At 44.2% G+C, this 24,595-nt stretch overlaps 1 protein-coding gene across 2 annotated transcripts in view; it reads left to right on the forward strand.

Annotated features, from left to right (window-relative positions):
• Positions 1–24,595, forward strand: part of TBCE (tubulin folding cofactor E) — a 121,673-nt gene that overhangs the window by 47,627 nt on the left and 49,451 nt on the right. For both annotated transcript variants that reach the window (XM_088472506.1, XM_088472507.1), the window contains 4 exons: positions 6,170–6,269; positions 9,528–9,630; positions 16,285–16,361; positions 18,262–18,357. In XM_088472506.1, the coding sequence (XP_088328632.1) occupies positions 6,170–6,269; positions 9,528–9,630; positions 16,285–16,361; positions 18,262–18,357 (376 nt within the window). The remainder of the gene's footprint in view (positions 1–6,169; positions 6,270–9,527; positions 9,631–16,284; positions 16,362–18,261; positions 18,358–24,595) is intronic.

The raw sequence follows: 24,595 nt of genomic DNA on the forward strand, positions 1-24,595 counted from the left end.
CTCGCTCCGAAGGGTCTTCCCTGTGCGAGACGTGTGAAGCAGAGAGTGCTAGCACTCAGTCTGTCACTCCCTCCTTCATAAATAGTTTGGCAGGGGTCATGGCGGATCTTTCTTCTGAATTAGCCGCTTCCCGTAGGGAACGGGAGGCCACCAGAGATCTACCTAGCACATCTCACCCTTCTTTTCTAGCAACAGAACCAGCGTGGGCTCAGAATTTAGTCCGCTCGGTGAATAGCCTTGCTCAGGTTATGGGTTCTGCGTCTAAAGCTCCTGAAGCTACGGTAAGTCGCCCATCTAAGAAGAGGGCTCTTCCGGCGGTTCTCCAGTCGGATGAGGACTCTGCAGCGGATCACTCGTCTCAGGAGGAAGGGGAGATGCTGGACGAATCAGACGTAGAGACTTACTCACAAGAACCTGAGGCAATGCAAGGTATTGATTCACTTATCCTAGCGGTGAGGGAAGTTCTTAAGATTTCTGGCCCGGAAGCTCCAGAATCGTTAGAAGACTCCTTGTTTGCCAGGTCACAGAAGATTGCTGTCACATTCCCTGTTTCTCTCCAGTTGGATGAACAGATGACGGCAGCTTGGCAGAATCCGGACCGTAAATTCCAGATTCCTAAGCGTTTTTGATCTCTTTACCCGTTTCCTGCAGAAAATAGAAAGAGGTGGGAGAACCCGCCATCTGTGGATTCTTCGGTTTCTCGGTTGTCAAAGAAGACCACGTTACCTGTTCCAGGAGCTACTACATTGAAGGAAACCTCAGAGCGGAGATTAGAAACCACTTTGAAATCCATTTATACGGCTGCAGGTGCTCTTCTCCGGCCGGCCTTGGTAGGATCTTGGGTCAACAAAGCTGTGGAAAAGTGGGCGGAACAATTGACTGAGGGTCTTAAATCCAACACTCCGCGGGCAGATCTGATTACCTTGGCAGAACATATTCAGGAGTCTGCAGTATACTTAGGAGACTCCTCCAGAGATATTGGCCAGGTAGGCGCTAGGATTTCTGCTTCGGCAGTCTCTGCTCGCCGGGCACTTTGGCTTCGTGCCTGGCAAGCGGATGCTGAGTCAGAGAGCAGTGGAAGCATTTCCTTTCACAGGCGATATTTTATTTGGTCCAGAGCTGGACAAGTGGATCTCACTGGCCACTGGAGGTAAGAGTACTTTTCTGCCTTCCGCGTCGCTCGTTTAGGGGACCTTCCTTTCGTTCCTTTCGAGCATCTGCAAGATTTCAGGGACGATCGCGAGGTTCGTCTTCAGCGGGGCGAGGAGGCCGTGCTAGAGGACGTCAAGCGACTAATGCCCGCCGTCCAGATCCCAAGTCAGCAGACAAGCCTGTGCTCCCATCCCATCTCGGAGATCCGAAGGTGGGGGCTCGCCTCCAGCGTTTCTCGGAGGTTTGGAGACTGACTTCTCCAGACACTTGGGTTCGGAATCTGGTATCTCAGGGATACAAGATCGAGTTTGCTTTCACTCCTCCTGTGCGTTATTTTACAACAGGTTTGCCCGTCGACCCCTTGAAGCAACTAATTTTGCGTCGAGCGATCGAGAAACTTTTCCTGGCCGAGGTTCTGGTGGCGGTTCCCACTGCACAAAGACAACAATGGTTTTACTCAAACCTTTTTGTGGTTCCCAAACCGGATGGGTCAGTCGGACCCAATCTGAAATCCGTGAACCAGTATCTTTCATTTCACAGGTTCAAAATGGAGTCTCTCCATTCTGTCATTGCGGGACTAGAGGCAGGAGAGTTTCTGGTGTCGATAGATATCAAGGACGCCTATCTGCATGTCCCAATTTGGGTTCCTCACCAGGCTTTCCTCAGATTTGCCATCAAGGAAGCTCATTACCAGTTTCAGGCCCTGCCGTTCGGTCTCTGGTCAGCTCCCAGGGTATTCACCAAGGTGATGGCTGTCATGGTATCTCACTTGCGCTCTCTGGGGGTGACGATAGTTCCGTACTTAGACGATTTACTCATCAAGGCTCCAACGGCAGAAGTCCTTTTACACCAAGTGTCCCTTACACATCAGATTCTCATTCAACACGGATGGATTGTGAACTTCCAGAAGTCTCAGTTGATGCCGTCCCAGAGACTTCAGTTCCTAGGAATGATTCTAGACACTGTTCTGCTTCGTGTATTCTTGCCAAGGGACAAGGCCATAGCCATACAGGAGCTGGTTCGTTTGGTGCTCAGACCCAGGAAAGTGTCCATGCATCTTTGCATCCGTCTCCTGGGAAAAATGGTGGCTTCCTTCGAGGCCATCCAATTCGGCAGATTTCACTCCAGAATTTATCAACTGGATCTTCTGTCTCAATGGTCTGGGTCCCACCTACAGATGCATCGGCTGGTGCGTCTGTCTCTCCGGACCCGCATATCCTTGCTCTGGTGGCTTCGGACGGAGCATCTGTTAGCGGGTCGGCGCTTCGGAATTTGGAATTGGACCTTGGTCACCACGGACGCCAGCCTCCGGATGGGGAGCTGTGGTTCTGGACAGTCACTTCCAGGGACTTTGGTTGCAGCAGGAATCCCTCTTACCAATCAATGTTCTCGAACTGCAGGCAGTCTACAGAGCTTTGATACAGGCTGCTCCTCTGTTACGAGGACTTCCGGGTTCGGATACAATCCGACAACGCCACGGCAGTGGCATACATAAATCGCCAAGAAGGAACCCGCAGTCGTCTGGCAATGAGAGAAGCCAGTCGCATCCTTCTGTGGGCAGAAAGACACGTAGAGGTAATTTCCGCAGTGTTTATTCTGGGAGTCGACAACTGGGAAGCGGACTACCTCAGTCGTCAGGATCTTCATCCCGGGGAGTGGTCCCTTCATCCCGAGGTCTTTCATCAACTGGTTTGCAGATGGGGGAAACCACAGATAGACCTGATGGCATCACGGATAAATCAACTACCCCTTTACTGCTCCAGGACCATGGATCCGGCAGCGGTGGGAGCAGATGCTTTACTGATCCCTTGGCCGTACAGCCTTGTGTACCTGTTCCCACCGTTTCCGCTTCTCCCTCAGATTCTCAAGCGGATCAAACGAGAGTCGTCCACCGTCATCCTAGTGGCTCCGGATTGGCCTCGTCTGGGTTTGGTACTCCGATCTCTTATTCCTTCTGACAGACGAACCTTGGCCTCTTCCGCTGCGATCGGACCCTCTACAACAGGGTCCATGTGTGTACCCAGATTTACGGCGGCTTCGTTTAACGGCGTGGCTATTGAGACCGCCATACTAAGAAGCCATGGTGTTCCTAGGTCGGTCATTCCTACCATGCTTAGGGCTAGAAAACCGGTAACATCAGCGCATTATCATCGCATTTGGAGGGCTTATATCTCCTGGTGTGAGGGTCGTGGATCTTCCACTTCCTCTTTTCATTTACCGCGCCTTCTTTTTCTTCAAAAAGGCCTTGATGCGGGCCTACGCTTGGGATCGCTTAAAGTGCAGATTTGTGCTCTTTCTATTTTTTTTCCAGCGTCGCCTAGCTCTGATTCCGGAGGTTCAGACCTTTTTTCAAGGGGTACTTAGAATTCAGCCCCCCTTTGTGCCACACACGGGTCCTTGGGACTTGAATCTTGTTTTATCTTTTCTTCAGTCATCCACCTTTTGAGCCTTTGCAGGATGTGGAATTGAAGTATTTGACTTGGAAGATGATCCTTTTATTGGCCCTGGCTTCGGCCAGACGAGTGTCTGAACTTGGAGCCTTGTCCTGCCGTTCTCCTTACTTGATTTTTCACGAAGATCGGGCAGAACTTCGTACCCGCCCTTCCTTTTTGCCTAAGGTGGTCTCTGGTTTTCATCTGAATCAGCCGATTGTAGTCCCAGCGTTGTCGGACTCTTCCGGGGATTCTCACTCCTTGGATGTGGTTCGGGCACTTCGCATTTATGTGGCCCGTACTGAGGGAATACGTAAATCAGAGGCTCTGTTCGTCCTTTATGATGCCAATCGGCGTGGCTTGCCTGCGTCTAAGCAGACTTTGGCCAGGTGGATTCGTCTGACTATTCGTCAGGCATATGTTGCTTCTGCTCGACCACCGCCGGTATCCATTTCTGCGCTTTCTACGCGCTCTGTGGGTACTTCTTGGGCGGCAGGTAGAGGTGTCTCGGCTTCACAGCTTTGTAGAGCAGCTACGTGGTCTTCGGTTCATACTTTTGTACGTTTCTACAGATTTGACACTTTTGCGGCTTCTGCTTCAAATTTTGGTCGCAGTGTCTTGCAGGGCGTTTAGCACTCTCCCCCCCCAGGAGGGTAGCTTTGGGACGTCCCCACTGTCATGAAGCTCCAGTGTCCGCTAGTGGATGAAGAAGAAAACAGGATTTTGGTACTTACCGTTAAATCCATTTCTCCGATTCCACAGGGGACACTGGAAGCCCACCCAGTGTTTCTTGCCTGTTATCAGTTACTTGTTCTGCTTCAGTTCTGTTGCAGTTTTTTCTGTTTTTGTTGTGTGACTGTTTATCCCTGCAGCCTGCTGTGTTCTTGCAGTGTGTCAGTATGTTGGATTGTTTGTTTCCTGTTCTCCTCTGTTCTTCAGTCTGTCCTCCGTCTCCTCTCGGGCTCAGTTCTTTAAAAATGTACAAGTGTGACTGGCTCCACCCACTCTATGCCCCATCAGCCCCAGTTTTAAAGTGCAAAGCTCAACTCAACCCACCGTCTATACCCCTACTGTCATGAAGCTCCAGTGTCCCCTGTGGAATCGGAGAAATGGATTTAATGGTAAGTACCAAAATCCTGTTTTCTGCATCTATAACTACAGTGATGCTGAGACACAGCGCCTCTGAGCTACACATTATTAGGCTCCCGGGAGCACGATCTGGATAATCTAAAGGCGGCATACTGTGTGGACTAAGAGTGTGGTGAGAGAGCTATCAGCTTACTGTTCAATTCAATACCACCTGTTCTGTGTGAATAACACCTTGTAGCATGTAGCAACTACTAGCAACCAGTTTACTGATGGTGTCGATCAGCATCTTTATTTCTCCTACTGTGGACATTGTTTTACTGATTGCAGTGCTAACCTTATGTTTCATTGGCTCTGAGCCCTAAAAAGATTACCTTCCAACCGTCCCCTTTTTCGTACGTGCACCAGCGATGCACTCACATGTCCCTACTTGGTGGGTGGCAAAAGATTTTGCCCTTTAGAATAGATCACCGAGTCCAAATGTCTGGCAATCCCTGGTATAGGTTAATATTGTTTATATATGAATCAAATGTCAAATGATTATAATCACTACCTTACATCCCAGAATCTACCTCTCATCCTCACTCTTATTTTTCTTCACATCCGCTTTCCTACAAGATTTTATTTCACCTCTTTCCCCGATAGTTAGCCCTCATAAACCTTTTCCACATTTACAAGCCAGCCATGTATGGGCACATAGGATAGTTGGGTTGGTATCTTGAAAGGAATACAGTAGCTTTCTTAACTCCATTAGAAAAGTGACAATGGGCCTGATTCAGTAAGGATCGCTATTGTGATCTCAGCTGTGATTACACACCCAGTTCAGCTGCGATAGTATGCTAATCCATTGCAACTGCTATGCCGTCGCAGCAATACATAGACGCCCACGTTATCCTTAGACACATCCGTAATGTTTAGCAAGACTGCAAAACCATCAGTACAATCAAGTACCATAGCAGCCTCCCGTACACTTGCACAAGGTCAGGCCTTATTCAGAATTTGCTAACTTCCTTTCACGCTATGAGACCTCAGGCTGCGTACGGCATTGCAGTGGATAAGTTATCCACGCCCCTGCAACTGCGTTGAAATGCACTCGCGCCTGTGTTTCGCCGACCACCCCCCCATTACCACCCACAAATGGCACTTCCTGTCAATCACTATACGTTTGGGCTGCATAATCACTGCGATCGCAGTCCCGATGGCAGTGGAGTACACGCGCACTGCGATGCATGCGCTGAACGCAACAATCGGCCGATTGCTTGTGTATTAGTAACTGCAATCCTTGCTGAATCAGGTCGAATGCTTTATTTATTGGTAGTATTTATTTATTTTATAGGTAGTCTTGATTCAAATGTCCTCTATGAATCCTGTGGCTTAATCCACATAATTATCATCATAATTATGAACTGTTTTTCATTTGCTTCAATTTTTTTTTTTTTAGTTTTTCTTTGTTAAGTTTATTATAGGAAAATTTGATTTTCTTTAACCTCAATAATTAGACATTTCTACCATAAATTTATCAGGAAACCTGCTTGCCTCCTGGGAAAGCATGGCAGACATCGCCTGTCAGCTGAAGACACTAAAACATCTTGACCTCAGGTTTGGTGTTTTTTAATTCTGGTGAAAACTCATATTGGGGAATGCTTTGCATATAGCCGAACTGACATCTGTGACTAGGCTAATTTATTCCTTTATGATAACTAGAGGAGCAGAAGTGACAGTAGAGTGGTTTCTTCCTCCGTTTATATCTGTGTATGGAGGTAAGCATGCTCTATATATACCTGTGTCCTGGAGTTTGTAGGATAGTAATTGAAAAAACTCTTAAAAGGCTGAACATTTATAGGAAAGCTCTCAAAATTAAAGTTTTCATAAAATTATTTTCTATGCCTAAAATACAGCTTTGAAGCCCTCCGTGTCATGTAGAGTTATCCAGAGAAATGAAGTTCAGATTGAGGTTTGAAAATTACAAAACCACATCTTTTTCAATTAATACACTAAAGGTGGGTACACACCTGACAGATATATCTGCAGATCGAGTTATCTGCAGATGATGGTCGTTCATACACACTGAACGGCCATCATCTGCGGGTCCCGGCGACCAAGGGGCGTGTCTTGACGGGCGAGGGACGTGACTGCAGATCTGTCTGCAGACCACCTGTACACACAGAGTGGCAGCCGCGAGGAGGGGGTCCTCGCGGCTGCTGTTCTGTGTGTATGGGTGGTCTGCAGACATATCTGTCCAATTGCTGTGCAGCACAGCCAATGTGATATGTCGGTGAACGCCGACGTTCACCGACATATCGCGGGTACACGCTGCTCGACGGGCAGCAGATACATTGGCCAATCAATTGATCGGGCCAATGTAAGCTTAACCCTGATCTCAGGCACATACAGTGGCTCATTTTCAGTTGGATGCAAGCCCCCCTCCCCCTTTTTCTATATTGTATATCCCTGCAATCCTACTATCCTCTTTTTGTATCCTTTACTTGCACCTCCTTATCTCTATCAAAGTACAGTAAAGGAATGTTCAAGTAATCGCTGTGTAAGAGAAAAGTAATATTTTGTTCTTCAAAAATGGCATCACATGAATGTAATCTAAAGCTAGGTACACACTGGAGAGATGTCTGGATGATTTGCAGTTTCGTAACGACATATCGCCTGCATTGCTCAGTGTGTACACATGATTGCTCGGTCCTGCAATCGCAAGTGACAGTCGCCAGGTTTGATGTGCTGCACATTAAACCTAGCAATATCCCTAGCAATTTTGTGCCGATCGTGCAGTGTGTATGGCAAACTGGATGATGTCGGACCGATTTTACGTCACCTTCATCCTAATGATGGTTGTTCTAGAGCAGCGATAAATCACTAGCGACCAAACAATACGATATATCGTTTGGTCGTTCACAAGATTGCAGTGTGTGTATGCTCAATATAGTGTGTATAATGGCACTTTCTTCTCTGCAGAAAAAAAACACTATTAAATGTAAGAAATTAGTATTTTTCTATGAAGAACCATTGGTTCCAGCAGGCCCTGGCAGCCATAAGCTACTTAAGTATAGTTGAGAGATAACTATAAAGATTTATAGTATAAAGGGCGCTGTCATGAGTGATTTTCCTAGCAGCTGCTACAGGGAGGTAGTCTGCCTCCTGAAGAACAGTAAAAAGTAAGGATATGCAGTGCTGATAGTGAAAATGTACGCAATTATTATGCTAAAACACTATCGCAATATGATACAATAAAACATGAATAAAATGTATCTTCAAAAGGTCATTTGTAGCATATAAAATAAATAGAACCGCAAAAGATAATGCCTCCTGAACAGTCGGCGCTGGAACCAGGAAATGCGTCCCCAATCCAATTCAGTGCTCAGTTAGGGACCTTGAAAAAGCTACCTGTGGGTAGCGAAATGCGTTGGTGGCTTTCCCTGGTTAACGGCACTTAAAATTTGGACACTTACAAGATTCCTAACTGAGCACTGAATTGGATTGGGGACGCATTTCCTGGTTCCAGCGCTGACTGTTCAGAGGCATTATCCATTGAGGTGGAAGTTCGCCGGTTGTGATGCCATCGCTAATTTTTAGGATCCTCATTCATCTAAGCTGGTAAAACCATCGCTCCATCATTGGAAATTACAAACTAGACTCTACTCCACTTTGAATGACATTTCCATCAGTGTCCATTATTTCATATTATTGCTGCAGCAATCAGTGCCCACATGGTTTATTATTCATCATGCATGAGATCTAACATTTTGGGGTTTTATTTATTTTATTTTTCATGCTACAAATGACCTTTTGAAGATACATTTTATTCATGTTTTATTGTATGATATTGCTATACTGTGTTTTAGCATAATAATAAATTGTGTACATTTTCACTATCAGCGCTGCATATCCTTACTTTTTACTTAAGTATAGTGGTGCTTCAATTGTAAGTGCCAGCATACGCATGGCTGCCAGGTCATGCTTTTACGTGTCAAAACTGAGTTGTCCTTTGATTGTAATATAACAATTTCAAATGAGTTAAAAAAAAAAAGACAAATCACAGGTGCACAACTCCAAATTACTAATTATATGTAAATACATTATGCAATAAAATTTAGCAATAAATAAATAGAGGTTTTTAGCATAATCTTGGCCAAGGTTATGTGCTTACCCACCATATCCAGGTAACCTCTGTAGGGTAGGTCCCTAACATACTAGGGTTCAAATCCAGAGCGCAGGACACCCCCAAACCAGCTCAGCCGAGCCACCCCAGGGCATCGTTCTAATGAGAAAGGTAAGAGCAGCTACGGCTGCATATATTGGATGGAGAAGTGAAAATTCAAATCTAATAAACAAACAGTAGACCTACCAAGAAAAGCAACTTTACACTTCACCTTTCTCATTAGAGCGATGCCCTGGGGTGGCTTGGCTGAGCTGGTTTGGGGGGTGTCCTGCACTCTGGATTTGAACCCTAGTATGTTGGGGACCTACCCTACAGAGATTTCCTGGATTTGGTGGGTAGGCCCATAACCTTGGCCATGATTATGCTAAAAACCTCTCTTTATTTATTGCCAAATTTTATTGCATAATGTATTTATATATAATTAGTAGATTGGAGATGTGCACCTGTGATTTGTCTTTTTTTTGTCTGCATTAATAGTCTCAACAGGTAGCACCTCCCATTATATATATTCAGGGTGTGCAGTCTAGGTCCCTTTCCTAAATTTCAAATGAGTTGTCATACTGATGTCATGTGGAAAAAATGTTTTTTGTTTGTTTTTTACATGGATGACAACCACACTTTAAATCATTAACAACAGTCTAAAATACAGTCCAAGGCTAATTTGTGGTGTTTACTGTTTACTCTTGTAGTGAAAACAGACTTCAGCTTTCATCAAATCCATCTTCATTAGCCAATGCCTTTGGTAGTTTGACACTTCTGTCTCTTAACCGAACAGGAATTACATGGAATGAGGTAATTTAGTATAAAAACAAAATGTATACAGATGTGTCCTCAAACACTTAGCCTCAGGAACTTATGTGAATGGCCAAATTGTCTCTGTTAAGCTCTGTGGAATAGGTGTATGCTAAATAAATAACAAATAATAAATAAATCATGCTACCGGAGTCTGTGAATTCAGTACAAGTCTAGTTATCTTTAAACAGAATAAAGAGCTATGACCAAATTCACTTAAATTTGCCAGCCTTAACCCCACCACATCACTGTAGAGACCCCCTAATCATCCACTTGTTCACTAAAACTGCGGATGACCAGTGGGACTCATTAATTGTGAGGTGAATGGGAAAAAAGTAAATGTAACTTACCTTGCCTACTGGTCCAGATGACCGGTGGGGACACTCTGGCAGCAGGCGAGTCCAGGAAGTGCCATTGACGCACACTTGTGCACTGACAGCACTGTAATGTAAAAAACAAAATTAAAGTGGGAGGAGGGACTTTAGGTCCCTCTGTCTCCCCCACCATATAAGATAGAAAGATGGGGACACCCTCATTTCAGAGGAATAAGTCCCCTCTTTTAAACTATGTTCCCTGTAGAACTGTAGAAAAAACTGTTGAGTCTCTGGCAATGGATGTTTAGACCCAGGAACAAAGGTTTTGACCTAAATGTATTGGCAAGTTGTGTAATCACAACTTGTCACGTGTCTCCATTATAAAGAGTAACAGACTCTCCACTGACTGCCTTTTTCATATATGCCATTTCATACCATCATTTATGGGCTAAACATTAATCCTAGTGTCAGAGATTCAATCAGTCTTTCCAAGTCATTTATCGAGGGGTGTTTTGGGATCACTCCATTCTCATTAGGTTACTGTTTTGGATGGCCTTGGTACCGCCCACAAACTGTATTTTTCACATAGAAAGGCCTGGTGATCAGTTTGATCACCAGGCATTAACCCCTGCACAATAGAAATATCATCAAGTCCAGGGATGACGTAAGATCTCCACCAAACCTGTCATTCATAAAACCAGGGGTACACCTATTTGATAGAGGGGCGCTCGTTCTTTGAAATGATTTGGTCCCCTACTAGTTATTGTCTATTGGTCACTTGAATGCTTTCTGTAGATGGTAGGGTGTGCACAATGTAACCTCTCACCCCATAATAATACCGGTAATTGTATGGACACCCATATTTGAAAGCGGGGAGTCCGTACTTGTTAAGTAGCTGCCCACTAGTAGCTATTGTCTGTTGATCAGCAGACAATATTGCCCTGCTACAGAATTTTTTATTTTTTTTATATGGGTTGGAGGGCACTATGGGCCTGATTCAGACCTGCTCGCAAGCGGGTCGATGTTGGCCCAGTGCCCAGCAGTCACTATGGGTCTCGTACCAAAGGGGGCGTGCTGTCGATGGTGAGTGACAGCAAGCCCCCTTTGGTGGGCATGCCGAGGGTGTGGCTGCCCAGACGGAGGCGTTCCTATGGCAACGCCTACCGTCTGGGGCCGGCCCCACTGACATCACAAGTGATGTCAGTGGGAGTGCCTTCGGCTCTGATATAGCCGAAAGCACTCCAGGGCTTGCGGCAACGAGACCCTACCACAAGGGTCTCGTCGCAAGCCCGATGGTCGCGATGGTCTTGACCCACAGCTATGCGAGTGGCCAGGAGGCTGCTCTAAAAAAAAGAGGACGGCCCTGATTCAGAGCGAGCGTTCTGTCAGAGCGTCCGGCTCTGAATCAGGGCCTATGTGCACTGTCACCCCCATAAATACATCTGTAAATGTGGGCTCACCCCTTTCAAATTACATGGCCCCCTTAGCCGCTATTGTCTGTGCTATGCCTAGTGCTACGGAAAAAAGTAGTTTTCGACAGTTGGGGAAGGGCACATTGGGCCTGATTCAGAGTAGTACGATAAGCAGTAGCAGCTGCGACAACCGCTAATGCCTGCAGGAGGCATCTGAAGGAAAAAGATGCCCTCTGCCGGCTTTGCAGGTCCGATGCCTGCGTCCAAAGATGCAGCATTGGTTCATCGTCGCTATGCATGCCGTCATTGCCCATCTGAATAAGCTTACACAGAATGGGCGATGAAACTCCTCAGCCGGAGCCAGGAAATCTGCGTCGGAAAATGCAGTCCCTGGCCTGACCACACCTTCAAAACGGGAGCGATACACCCCCATTTTCTATAGCGGCCTCCATTGTTGCCTAATGCTTCGCCCTTCAAACGGCCACAGCATGCCAATCACGCTGCTACTGTGGGGCACTGCAAATGAGATCGCAGATCAGGATCTGTACATGTGCAGTGTGACCTCTGCACATGAGCAGATCAGAAAACTTTGCGGTATTGCAAAAACACTGCACTGTGTGTTAGGACTCTCGGCCTGATTCAGCATGGATCGCAATTGCAACAGCGTACACAGATCGGCCGATTGCACAACACTGCGCGTGCATGACGACCGCACTGCGATTACAGACACACTGTGGAATCCATCGCAGAGTGAGTGACAGGCTGTAAGCGTTTGGGGGTGGTGACGGGGGAGTGGTTGCAGAAATGCAGACGTGCCTGTCCGTTTGAAAGCCGTTGCATGGGCGTGCATAAATTGGCCACTACGATTGCCTATGCAGCTTGAGTACTCACTGCATGCGATGAGACTTGCAATTTCTGCGACTGGTCAGACCTGCTTTAATTGTGCTTGAGGGGCCGATGTTCTCCGATGTTGCCGATGTATAAGCAGGACTGCGATATATTAAGGATGTGAGAAGGCAGTAGTGGGCCTCTATGCTGGCTGAGCGGTGGCAGACATTAGCATATTTTCTCAGATTCATTGCGTGCTGAATCAGGCCCTCTTTCCTTTATTTTGTATCTGGCCTGCAGTAGCTCTGTGCCACCAGAGGTGCTGCTGATGTATTCTGACATTTTCTCCTCACATGCAGGAGTTAATCTTGCTCCCCTGTTTAATCACCTGCACCTGCGTCACAGACTATTTATTCCTGCCCCTCACCATGCACCTTGCTGGTCATTGATTGTTTTCCCTGATTTGTATTCCTGAACCTGCGCTCCTGTCTACTGGACTACTGCAGCTACACTGCTGTCTGTGAGTCTGTCTCATCTACTCTGCAGCTTTTTGCCTTTGCTTACATCCAGTCTGTATATCTCCAGCCTGTAATCTGTGTAGCTCCAGCCAGCTGGGCCTCTGCAAACTGTTCCTCCTACGGGATGTAGTTGGCATCCAGGCGGTCAGGATGCCGGCACCGGAATTCTAACACGAGTCAGAATCCCGGCGGCCAGCATCCCGACGGTAAGTATCAAGGTTAGGGTTAGGCACTAAGGGGAGGATTAGAGTTAGGTCGCTGGGGGGGAGGGTTTTATGTTTAGGCTGCGGGAAGGGAGTGTTAGGTTTAGGCTGTGGGGGTGAGGGTTAGGTTTAGCGATGGGGTTAGTGTTAGGATAATTACCTGCAGGTGTAGGCATTCTAACCTAGGACCGTATTCAATTAGCGGCGTAAAGTCGGATTCCGCGTATCTCGGATGATGTAATTTCACCAGGCGGAAACTTTTCGCCATATGCAATTGCAAAGACTTTTCGGGTATGCGGAAAGTGAATGCAATGTAATAGGCAAAAAAGTTTTGCCTATGATTAGCAGGCGGAAAAAAGTGCAGAATTGCGGATTTGGGGTGTACACGTTGGGAAACCACTCAGCACCCTTGGGACAGCCCCCAAATCATAACTCTGTCAAACCTGTGAGGAACCCCCCCTCCAAAAAAAATAGTTTGAAAATAAGGGTGAAAAAGTGCAAAGTGTGGGTCCAAACATCTAAACTAGCGAAATAGACTTTTGGGGAGTCTGCAAGTAAGGGGGAGATTTTTTTTTTGTTTTGCAGGTGCTTTCTGAAGGTGCGTTTTAAACGGTTTTAAAAATTTCACTTTAGCTCATTTAAACCATGCTTGCACCCATTTACAAGTACACCAAATTTGACAGGACTACTTATTTACAACAACAAAAAAACTGCTGAATGCTATTCTTCACCACTTGTGCAAAGACGCTAATTAGAAGCAATTGACAGCACTAAAGTACCTGAAATAGCTTCAGTGGGGATTTTCGGGGACATCTATATTGAACCCCAATGTTAGTGCATCTTTTGGGGGGTTGATTTTCCTATTTTTGACAGCACTTTTCGCCTGTTTGAGTTTTGACGGGACGCGTTTTTGCGTCCTTTGGAATTGAATATGGCGAATAGTGGGGACGAGCACGATAAGTTTCCGCTGCCAAAACACGCAATGTTGGTGAAAAATGCGGCAGGCAGAAAAGTATCGTGGGTGCGAAACTAATTGAATACGGCCCCTAGTCGGGATTCTGAGCACCGGGATCCTCAGCACCGGCATCCCGTAGCCAACCCGACTCCACAGCTGTCTTTACAAGTATCCAGTTACATAACACTCTGAATCGGGCTCATTGTGAATCTCCCCTTTCAAACAATGTGCTCCTCTATTAGTTGTTGACTGGTGATCACCAGACAATGACTTAATCTGCACAAAATAAAAACTTTTTCCACACATGTTTTTGTGAAAAACTACGTGTATCCTGCTCATTGCAATTTTAGAGCAATAAATTAATGCCGAAACAAGATTTGCAAAATATTTATTTGTGGTGTTTATAAAAAAAATATTTGTTTTATTTTGGTTCGTTGTCTTAAAATTTCAACACAAAACACCTATTTGACGGTTTTACTGACATTTTATTTGACGTGTCATATAGAGCGAAAAGACCAATGTTTTTTTAACAGCAACACAGTCTTCTGAAAAAAAAAAAAGGTGTAATCTGTGTGGGTACTATATAAAAAAAAAATCAATGATGTTGTTAGAATGTGAGGAGCACTAATGTCAGAAAATGGCCTCAGCACAGAGGTGAAAAAGCCATCAGCAGCGAAGGGGTTAAAGTTAATGTGACATCTATAAATTACGTGGTCCTTCTCCTCCCCAGACCCCTAATTTATGCATTCATTTTTTCTGGAACTCTGTGGTTTGTGTTATGGCAGAACTCAGAAACTGCAATAATGGCCCTACCACTCACACCCCATATTCATAGCTATTCTAAAATGGCAAATGTACACCATTAGCCTAAAAATGGCAAATGTACACCATTAAAACCACTGACAGCTGAAATGCATGACATTGATTCTCATTACAATGGCACTTGTCAAAGGGTGGGATATATTAGGCAGCAAGGGAACACTCCGTTATTATGTTGATGTGTTGGATGCATGCAAAATTAGACCTTACTGCCCTTTCATGAGATGCTCATAGCCAGGGCTGCCATTACGAATTGTGGGGCCCGGGACTGTCAAATTAGGCAGGGCCCCCTATATATATATATATATATATATATATATATATATATATATATATATATATATAATCTCTATCGCGCATTAAAGGTGTATCTAATCTATATTAAAGTAATTAATACACTATCTGGTTCTTTGAATGTACCACTCAGTCCCCCCTCCCCAGTACTTACTCCCTCTCATAGGTATTACAGGTGCGACTGCTGCTGCTCTCACGGCTCCGCTCCCTAGTCCATACAATGACAGGCGCCGCGTTGTTCTACTACCTGTATATCCGGCTGATCAGGGTCTCGGCCGGCTGCTACTGTATCTGATGGCGGCCCGCTGCCAGTAAAAGCAGCAAAGCACAGTAGAGGAGCGCCGCTGATGCTAATCAGCGCTTCGCTCAGCTGCTTAATAGGAACAGGGGACAGTGGAGAAGATGCCCCCTTTGAGGCATGGGGTATTGTGGGTGGTTAGAGCGGGGGGGCAGGGGCGCTGTAGGAGCGGGCGCCCCCCCCCCCTTTCTGCAGAGTGTCCGGGCCCGGGACTGCAGTACCAGCAGTTCCCCCCCCTGATGGCGGCCCTGCTCATAGCTGTGTGTAATACAAAGTCAGAGTAAATTTCATGAATTACAGAAATACTTTTAAACCAGCTGCAGTTAAGGTGATTTGCAAATACATGTGATCATTACACTACAAAAATGGACTTAAGCAAAAAATATCTCACTACTAATAAAAAAAAAAAAAAATAGGATTGGAGATTTGAGAAAAATGTAGTTATTCCATGAACACACAGGAATGCTTGCATCATATTGGGCCTGATTCATCACGGATCGCAATTGCAATGAAGCTGCGAATATATGCTAATGTCTACCACCGTTCAGCCAGCATAGAGGCGCCCACTACTGTTTTCTCACATCCGTAATACCTTGCAGTCTTACGTATAAAACATCGGAGAACATCGGCCCCTAACGCACAATTACATTAGCTCTGACCTGTTTCAGAATTTGCAAGTCTCATCGCACGCAGTGAGTACTCAAGCTACATAGGCCATCGCAGTGGCTAATTTATACATGCCCATGCAACGGCGTTCCAACGGACAGACACGCCTGTGTTTGTGCAATCACTCCCCCGTCACCACCCCCCAATCGTGAACGCCCTGTCACTCACTCTGCAATGGATTCCTGTCTGCGTACGCAATTTCAGTGCTGCCGTTGCGCACGCGCATTGTGGTGCATGCGCGGTATGCAACAATTGACCGATCTGCGTGCGCTGTTGCATTTGCAATCCATGCTGAATCAGGCCCATTGTCTTGTATTTGCACTGAAACTTTTTTATGTTTCTGGAAGGTTTTGCAGTGTGCGGTTATGTGGCCAGTGCTGGAAGAGCTACACCTAGCTTCAAATGATATCGCTGTACTAGAAAGGTAAAGTGATTGCTTTATATGTATGTAGTTACTTTACTAGTGTGGAGCAAACTGCTTCATGATGTATTGAGAGCAGTTATTTAAATGTGTGTGTTAGAGATTTCCCTTTACATTGTGCCAGTTTCCTGCATTTAGTATAGAATATTAAATCTTGTTTAATTTATTTTCTCAGTATGTGTAATGTACAATCAAATAATGTGATTGCTGCCAACTTACATATTTTACTGTGCTTTGGAAAGTGTTCCTTGTTAATACCCAGTACCCACATATTCTTAACCTGGGTACACACTATGCGATGTATCTAGTGTTCCCGCTAGGCTGTTTAGCGGGGCGCCGTTCGCTGCCCGATTTCTGAAGGGCAGATCGCGCCCTGCCCTCCAGCGCGGAGGCCCGCTGAGACAGCCTGCGGGTTCTGCCTCCACCCGCGGGTCACTGTGTCCCGCCGGTGGTCAAAACGGCGGCGCAGCGGTCACAGCCGGGGAATGGACGCCGGGCGCATGCGCCCGGCATCCATTCACAGTGACAGCAGCGCTTGGGGGCTGCCCGGCATGTCTGTTAGTGCAGGTCACGCCCCCAGGAGTGACGAAAAGGGGACGCGTCATAGACACGCCCCCTTTTCTTTGGCCACGCCCCCTTTTCGGGCACAAAAGTGCCCTAACTCTGGGTTTTGGCGCCCTGCCTCCTGCCGGACCTAGAGTGAACACTATGTATAGTATGATATATCATTCCGAAACGGATCACGTTCACAATGATCGTTTGTCACAACTTCCCTACTGCTGTTGTGCACGGCAGATGGGACGATGCAATGAACGATGCAGTGATGTCGTACACCCAATTATGCAGTGTATACAGCGCGCGCGTAATGTATCGTTGCATCGCACCGTCAATGCGTCGCACCATCGCATGGTGTGAACTACCCTTAAATGAAATTAAAAAATTGCATCAAACACATTTGGTGTTTTAAATAGTGTTCTATGTAAAATGCTGACTGAGCTAGCGTTTAAGTCAAAAAGCTGACAATGAGCAATAATAATGTGTGCAGGTTACAGCTGTATGAGTTCTAGTTTACAGTACATTTAATCTCCTGCTGGCATGAGTCTGGTAACCCCTTTGTGACCATACTTTTTATGTTTTGTAGATGTTGCTTTCATTTGGAATATCTTTATTATCTTTCAATTGTCCATGAACCGTTTCTATTGATTTTTAGGCTCACATTTGCTAGCATATAATAATAAATAACATTTTATTTTATGAGTTCTTATAGATTCATAAATTATCAAAAATAAAAAAAAAAACACTTCAACAATTGTTGTAAAAACTTTTTTTTATGTTTCTAATTGTGCAGCCACAGAAATTAAATACACTATTAAAATCATATTTAAGTACTGTATGCAGTGTCGGACTGGAGCACGAAGGGCCCACCGGGGGAATGCAGTGGTAGGGGCCCATGCTTTGGGGTGTGGCCAGTTACCACAGGCGATGGGGTCAGCCCCCACAGAGGCTTGGACAGACAATGGAGACCATGTAACTGACCCTATAATAGAGTAACAAGGTATAATTCAAGTGTACAGTCTGAAACCTGACGTTAGAGCAAGTGGCGGGGCCCCAGGCCCACCGGGGATTTCCCCTGTACCCCTATGGACCAGTCCAACCCTGACTGTATGTAATGTACTGTTGGGTCATATTAGACCTTTTTTTATTTATGCTATTTATCTCTTCTTGTTGGATGAAGCTAACATACAGCCTCCAGTCAGAATAGAGCACATGGGAATAAAGCCCGCTCCCACCTGCCATAAAGGGGTTATGGTCTTTACATTGCTCCTAATTAAAGATATTTGATCAAAATATTTTTAAAGCAATATGTTTGTACATTTTTACATAGTTTTTGTATTTGTTGTAGGCCTGTCAACTGTCTTCAGTCTTTGACGCTGCTAGATATTTCAAACAATCAATTTGCACACGGAAACCAACTTCATGCAATAGCTGATTTACCAAGGTACAGTTTCTTGCTGACAATTTTGTTGTTATTTTTCTCAAAACATTGTTACTACCAATACAAGTATGTACTGAAATCTTACAAGGCTTGCCTTCTTTGACTTGATGATATTAGCACATCAACATCCCTTGTGAATTCAGTGCTGTATAGACTATAAGTGTATTTTTGAAGTCTCCAAACGTTATGCTCTTAATTTATATATAGTCCCTTAAATTAATTTATATATAGTCCCTTAAAATGTTAGGACAGTCAAATTGCTAATTAAGATGGAAGGAATCAAAAAATAACATCAGCAAAGAAACAAAATCACCTTTTTAACACTAAGGGGTATATTTACTAAAGTGAGAGTTTCTAGAAGTGCAGATGTTGCCCATAGCAACCAATCAGATTCTACTTAACATTTATTTAGCACTTTCTAAAAGAAAATAGCTAGAATATGATTGGTTGCTATGGGCAACATCTCCACTTCTAAAAACCTGCACTTTAGTAAATATACTATGAATACCTAATAATCTTTATATCCAAATGTTGCTATTTAGCGTTGCAAGTCGCACAAGAAATAATTGCTTTCCAGACTTTGAGTATGGTTCCAAAGCACAAAAAGTTATTATTCACATAAGAATTCAGTTACACGCCTTGATCTAAATACAATTAGCGCAAAAGATTATACATTCAAAGGTACAGTCGATACATACGCAAGCGCTCTGGATCCAGATTTCCCGGCATCAAACGTGAAGCCTACATCAAAAGAAATAATATGATGACTGACTACTGGACATAGAGTGCTTGAATATATACCCTACAGAGAGTTAACAGTACAATAGAAACAAATTGGCATAATCTCATTGGTTCTTGCTCTTGGTTCTTCTGTTACGATAGTTAATAGGTCAGTTTGTACAATGGTAGTCCAGCCCTCAAACGGCTCTTTGTGTGTGTGTGTTAACTAATCAATAGACACTACATACAAAGTACATTCTAGCACCTAATTCTCTATAATCCATAACTTGCAGACGCATGTTGTGATCTCCTTGCCGATGGAACTGGAGATCTGCAAATAGACAGTAGTTTAAAATGGTACCAAACATGGTCTGCTATACATGTACTAAACCTTAGATATCAAATACATACATTTTACATCATAATTAATAACTTTAATATAAACCATAATATGTAGGAACCTTTTATGAGTGTGTGTATATTTATGATTATATGTAAGTATGCGTTGTGTCTTCATGCAGCGTAAAAGGTGTGTGTGTGTGTGTGTGTGTGTATGTATATATATGTATATGTATGTGTGTATATAATATATATGTGTGTATATAATAAATATATATATATATATATATATTTATTAATTATGTGTGTGGATAGATAGATATATGAGCATTGTGGACCGGCACTTCTAATAATCAACTGCTTGGTTGCCTTCAATAGCGATGAGACAGTGAACAAATAAATTGCGGCACTCCAAGACTACTTGCATAAAAAACGAGTTATATTGCATAAGAAATCCATACAGAAACCAACGTTTCAAAGTCTCCAGGCGTTTTTATCAAGGTCCATGGAAAATCACATACAAAAAAGCAGACAACAACCTTCTTACCTTAAATAAGTGGTGACACACACTGATCTGCTGCAGACCTGGGAGAGGGGACACACCACGCGCTCCCGGTCGCCCCATGATGACGTCATCACAGCACAGCCATGTTGTCAAGGCAACTGGCTGGTTGCCGGAAAAGTCTCCCCGGCCTGCAAAAACAGATTGTGGGACTGATTAGATACACAAAATACAATGTATTACTAATGTCATAATGACTAAATTCATGAACAATTAACTCTACATCACCTAAACAATAATAGATATAGCATAATACACCAATGATTTGCATCCCAAACAGGTGTAGGAAAACTAGATAGCCAAGTCTGATAAGATGCAAGTCCATGACTGCGGAACATACAGTCACATAATAACAGGAATATTGATGACAGGAATAAACAATACTGTCAAGTCATATATCAACAAAACGGCACTCTTGGCACAAATATATATAGCTTTAAACAGTAACTGGTTTTATTTTTACTTCTGTCTGAACTAAGTTATCAGAGATGGCCAACAGACACTTGATGGAATCACAATGTAATCAAAGGCCTCTCCAGCCTACTTGGAAATGTAAATGCAAGTTTGTTTAGGCATACAATGATAGTCAGACTTAAAGACAATGGTTCAGTTAAAACACTTGTATGCACCTCACAGTATCTTTGTGTATTCCAATTACTAGTCCCAGACATGTCCAAAAGACTTGTCTGTCATCACTGAATATATAAAGTCTTTAAATATATGTGTATTCATGATTATGTAAAGACTTTAACAGTGTGCAGTAACACTGCAGATGTACACAATGCTAAAATAGCGCCGTGCGCAATATTATACTGACTACGCCAGATGGCGTCGTGCAGACAACGCAAACTGGCGTCGTGCAAATATTATTTTTACAATTTAGGTCTCAGCTAACCATCCGGCTTCGACACTCCACCCTTTGACAGCAAACAATACGCTATCACACTCTGGTCTTAAAGTTTATTCAGTCATACACTAAGAAATATTATTTAAAGTTATGTTATGGGATGGAACAGTGTGATCATTAAACCATCAATAATGTGTCCCAGGGAGGGACATAAAACTACCCTTATACGCACACCGCGGATCTTGGAAGATCATGGGAAAGATGTGGGGATGCACCTAACCTATAAAGGAAGTCTTGAAGGGGATAGGGACTTACATTATTTAGGATGTTTAAAATAACATTTAATAATACATTTCATGCATGGCTAAATCTATACATCATCTGTTGGTACACTCTAATTCAGGGTTGTAATACAGTTCTTCCTTGACCTTTGTATCCATAATATCATTGCTCACCACCATCATCTCGGTTTCTCGGTTCGCTCTTGTACATTTTCCACACTTCAATACATTAGGGACACACCTGACACATAAGCCAATTACTAAGATGACAATCAGTATAAGGATCAGGAGCTTCCCACAATAGCAACCAGTTCCTGAACCCACTCCCCTAGACTGGAGAACCATTTCACAGGGTTCAACCAAGAGAACCACTCTTCTACCTTTTCCTCTACTTCAGCCACTGAAGCATTATGGTTCTTTCAAAATTCCCATTTCAGCTGCAGAATTTCATCCATCTTCCGGTCTATCACCTCCTTGGGGTCACTAGTGTTGTTAGTGATATACGTGCAGCACTTGACACCAAATTGGGTGGCCAAAGTCACACACTACCCTCCAGTGACAGCTGTTAAATAATTTAACACTAGCCTATGTTGCACAAGTTCTTTCTTATAAGCTTGTAACTCCCTACCTCTATACCTGAACGTGTTATCATACATTATCTATTAATTTAGCAAGACCTTGGATATATCTAAAATTTAAAGTACCCCGAGCGATCCTGGTGGGATCTAGTGCTACCAAAATTTGGAAACCAGTTGTTTCACTAATCAACTGTTTAGCTGCATGTATGTCACCTGGTATCATGTTTCTTTTGTCACGGTGTTCATAATGCGTGTGCAGGTATGGAGATGGTGTGTTTTTTATGGATACCAAGCATTTCACCATGTGTAAGGGTCATAATCTCTGGAAGTACCCTTCCCAGATAACATAAACCTTTTGAACTCTGAGAGAGCCACTTATACGCTTTCCTTCCACATATAAATGTGTTTGATGATTATGATGCATTCTATCTCTGGTTCTCCCATCTGACTAACACACGTTTCTGGTTGTCTAACCCTGGCACTGCACCCTTCTGGTACCATACCAACCATTTCTTTGGTGTCACTACGGGTATACCGAAAGTGTCTCCCACTTAATCTAATTGTGCGCAAAAGTTCAAAATGTATAGGTTCATTATCAGCTCTTTGTGAGAAGGTCATGGTTTGGTTATTCCCAGTCACCTCCCAACTTCCTGGTTTGTTGAAGTTGGTGATGTTCAAAAACAAAAGTGATCTATCTACTTGGTACTGGTGGAGTTTAAAAATGGGTGGTTTAGACATAAGAAATTTTCCATCCAGCATCTTCCCTTGTAATTCTAAAACCTCAGAGACATTTAATGGAAATGGCACTAACCCTATATTATGTTGTCCCTGAGGCACGTGAGAGCACACCCAACAGTCAGTCTGGTTTAAAACTTTGCCCACCATGGTATGATAATCCTCTAAAGGATACCCACCCCAATACTGGTTATACTTAGGTTGGCACCGTTGGGTGCATCTCTCATCAACTAGGGACTCACAAAACTCACAAATAAAATATTCCTCAGACGATAAACCTTCACACTGTCTCCGAGTTTCCAGGCTAACAGATCTCTTAGCAATTACTGTACTGAGTTTGGTCAGATACTCCCCTTATTGGTTTAGCACTCCTTCCCCCTTCTCCACTCCATCGATATCACCATCAGCTCCCCTCTCCGTCATCTGTCTTCCGTCACAGAAACCAGAAATCCCAAAACAAACTAGGATGATAAAAACTCTGTGTCTTCTTGCAAACATAACCCCAGCACACCACTCCATTGCTGGAACAGTGATCTACAAATTTCTTTAGCTCAGGTGTCTCCCTGCAACTTTTAACTCTCCCAGAAGAGGCTCGCAATTGACAGGTCTAAGTTATTTGCCTAAACTCCGCCTAGTATCTCCACCGGTTGGTTGACCTATCTGCAGTGAGTGGAATGGACCCTGGTATCTCTCTCTGCCACTTTCAAGGAAGTTGTACTCCTCAGCAACACTTGATACGGACTTTCCCACCGATCTGTCAGACAACCTGAACGTAAGACATTCTCCAGGTTCAACATCATGACATTTTGTTTCTGGCATATCAGGTGACAACAATTTCAATTTAAGCTGCTACTGTTTCAACTGTTTACTCATTGTTATAAGATACTTTACAACAACCTTGTTGTTACTCTTCAAATCTTCAAGCGGACTTACAATGAAATGTGGTTGTCTACCAAACAGTATCTCAAAGAGGGACAGATTGAGAGGGGGTCTAGGAGTTTTCCTGATGCTATAAAGGACTAGCAGTAAGGCTTCTGGCCACCCCAGTCCAGTTTCTGCCATGATCTTACTTAGTTTGTTCTTAATAGTGCTGTTCACTCTCTCCACCTTCGCACTGGCCTGTGTTCGATAGGGGGTGTGAAGTTTACTATTAATACCCATCAACTTACACATGTTCTGGAAGACAAAGACATCACCTGTGAAATAAGTACCCCTATCATTTTCAATAATTCTAGGGATACCGTATCTGCATACAAACTCCTGTACAGTCTTTTTAGCAGTGAACACAGCAGTATTGGTGGCAGCTGGGTATGCCTCTACCCAATTAGAAAACACATCTGTACAAACTAATACATACTTGAGGTTCCTGCATGGTGGTAATTGGATGAAATCAATTTGTATTACCTGAAAGGGTCCGTCTGTCGGAGGGATGTTGGATGGCTCGGTTGGTATTGTTCCAACGTTCTTCCACAAGCATGTCAAGCAGGACATTGCCCTCTTTTCAGCTTGGGAAGAGAAACCTGGTGCACACAAATACGCCCTGACCAACTTGCACATACCTTGCTTTCCCAGGTGAGTCAGACCGTGCGCTGCCTCAGCCAAGCTTGGGTAGTATGCCTTGGGTGCCACCGGCTTACCTTGTCCATCTCTCCAGAGTCCGGAGGACTCTTGTCTACATTCCTTTGATCTCCAGACTGCCTTTTCCTGAATGGAACACAATTTTTGCATCTCAATTAATTTCTACATATCAGTTGCATGAAAAACCATCATTTTATGAACTGGCATGTTAATTCTAAACCCTGATGCCCACTTGGCAGCTTCATCTGCCCTGCTATTGCCCAGTGACACGGGGTCTTCTTCACATGTATGAGCTTTTCATTTGATGATGGCTACTACTTTTGGTAGCTGAATTGCTGTCAACACTCCTTTTATGTGGTGTGAGTGTGCGACTGGTGTACCTGCTGCCGTCAAAAAATTTCTAAGACGCCATAGAGCCCCAAAATTAAGTACTACCCCGAAGGCGTACCTGGAGTCAGTGTATATGTTAGCTGACTTACCTTCCGCCAGTTCACACGCGCTCTTTAGTGCCACCAGTTCAGCCACCTACGCTGAGTGAGGTGGACCAAGTGGTTCGGGTTCTACAACATCATAATCATTTACAACGGCATAACCTGTGCAT

Source organism: Taudactylus pleione, unplaced genomic scaffold (assembly GCF_031769625.1).
Source record: "Taudactylus pleione unplaced genomic scaffold, aTauple2 ptg000125l, whole genome shotgun sequence".
NCBI lineage: Eukaryota > Metazoa > Chordata > Amphibia > Anura > Myobatrachidae > Taudactylus > Taudactylus pleione.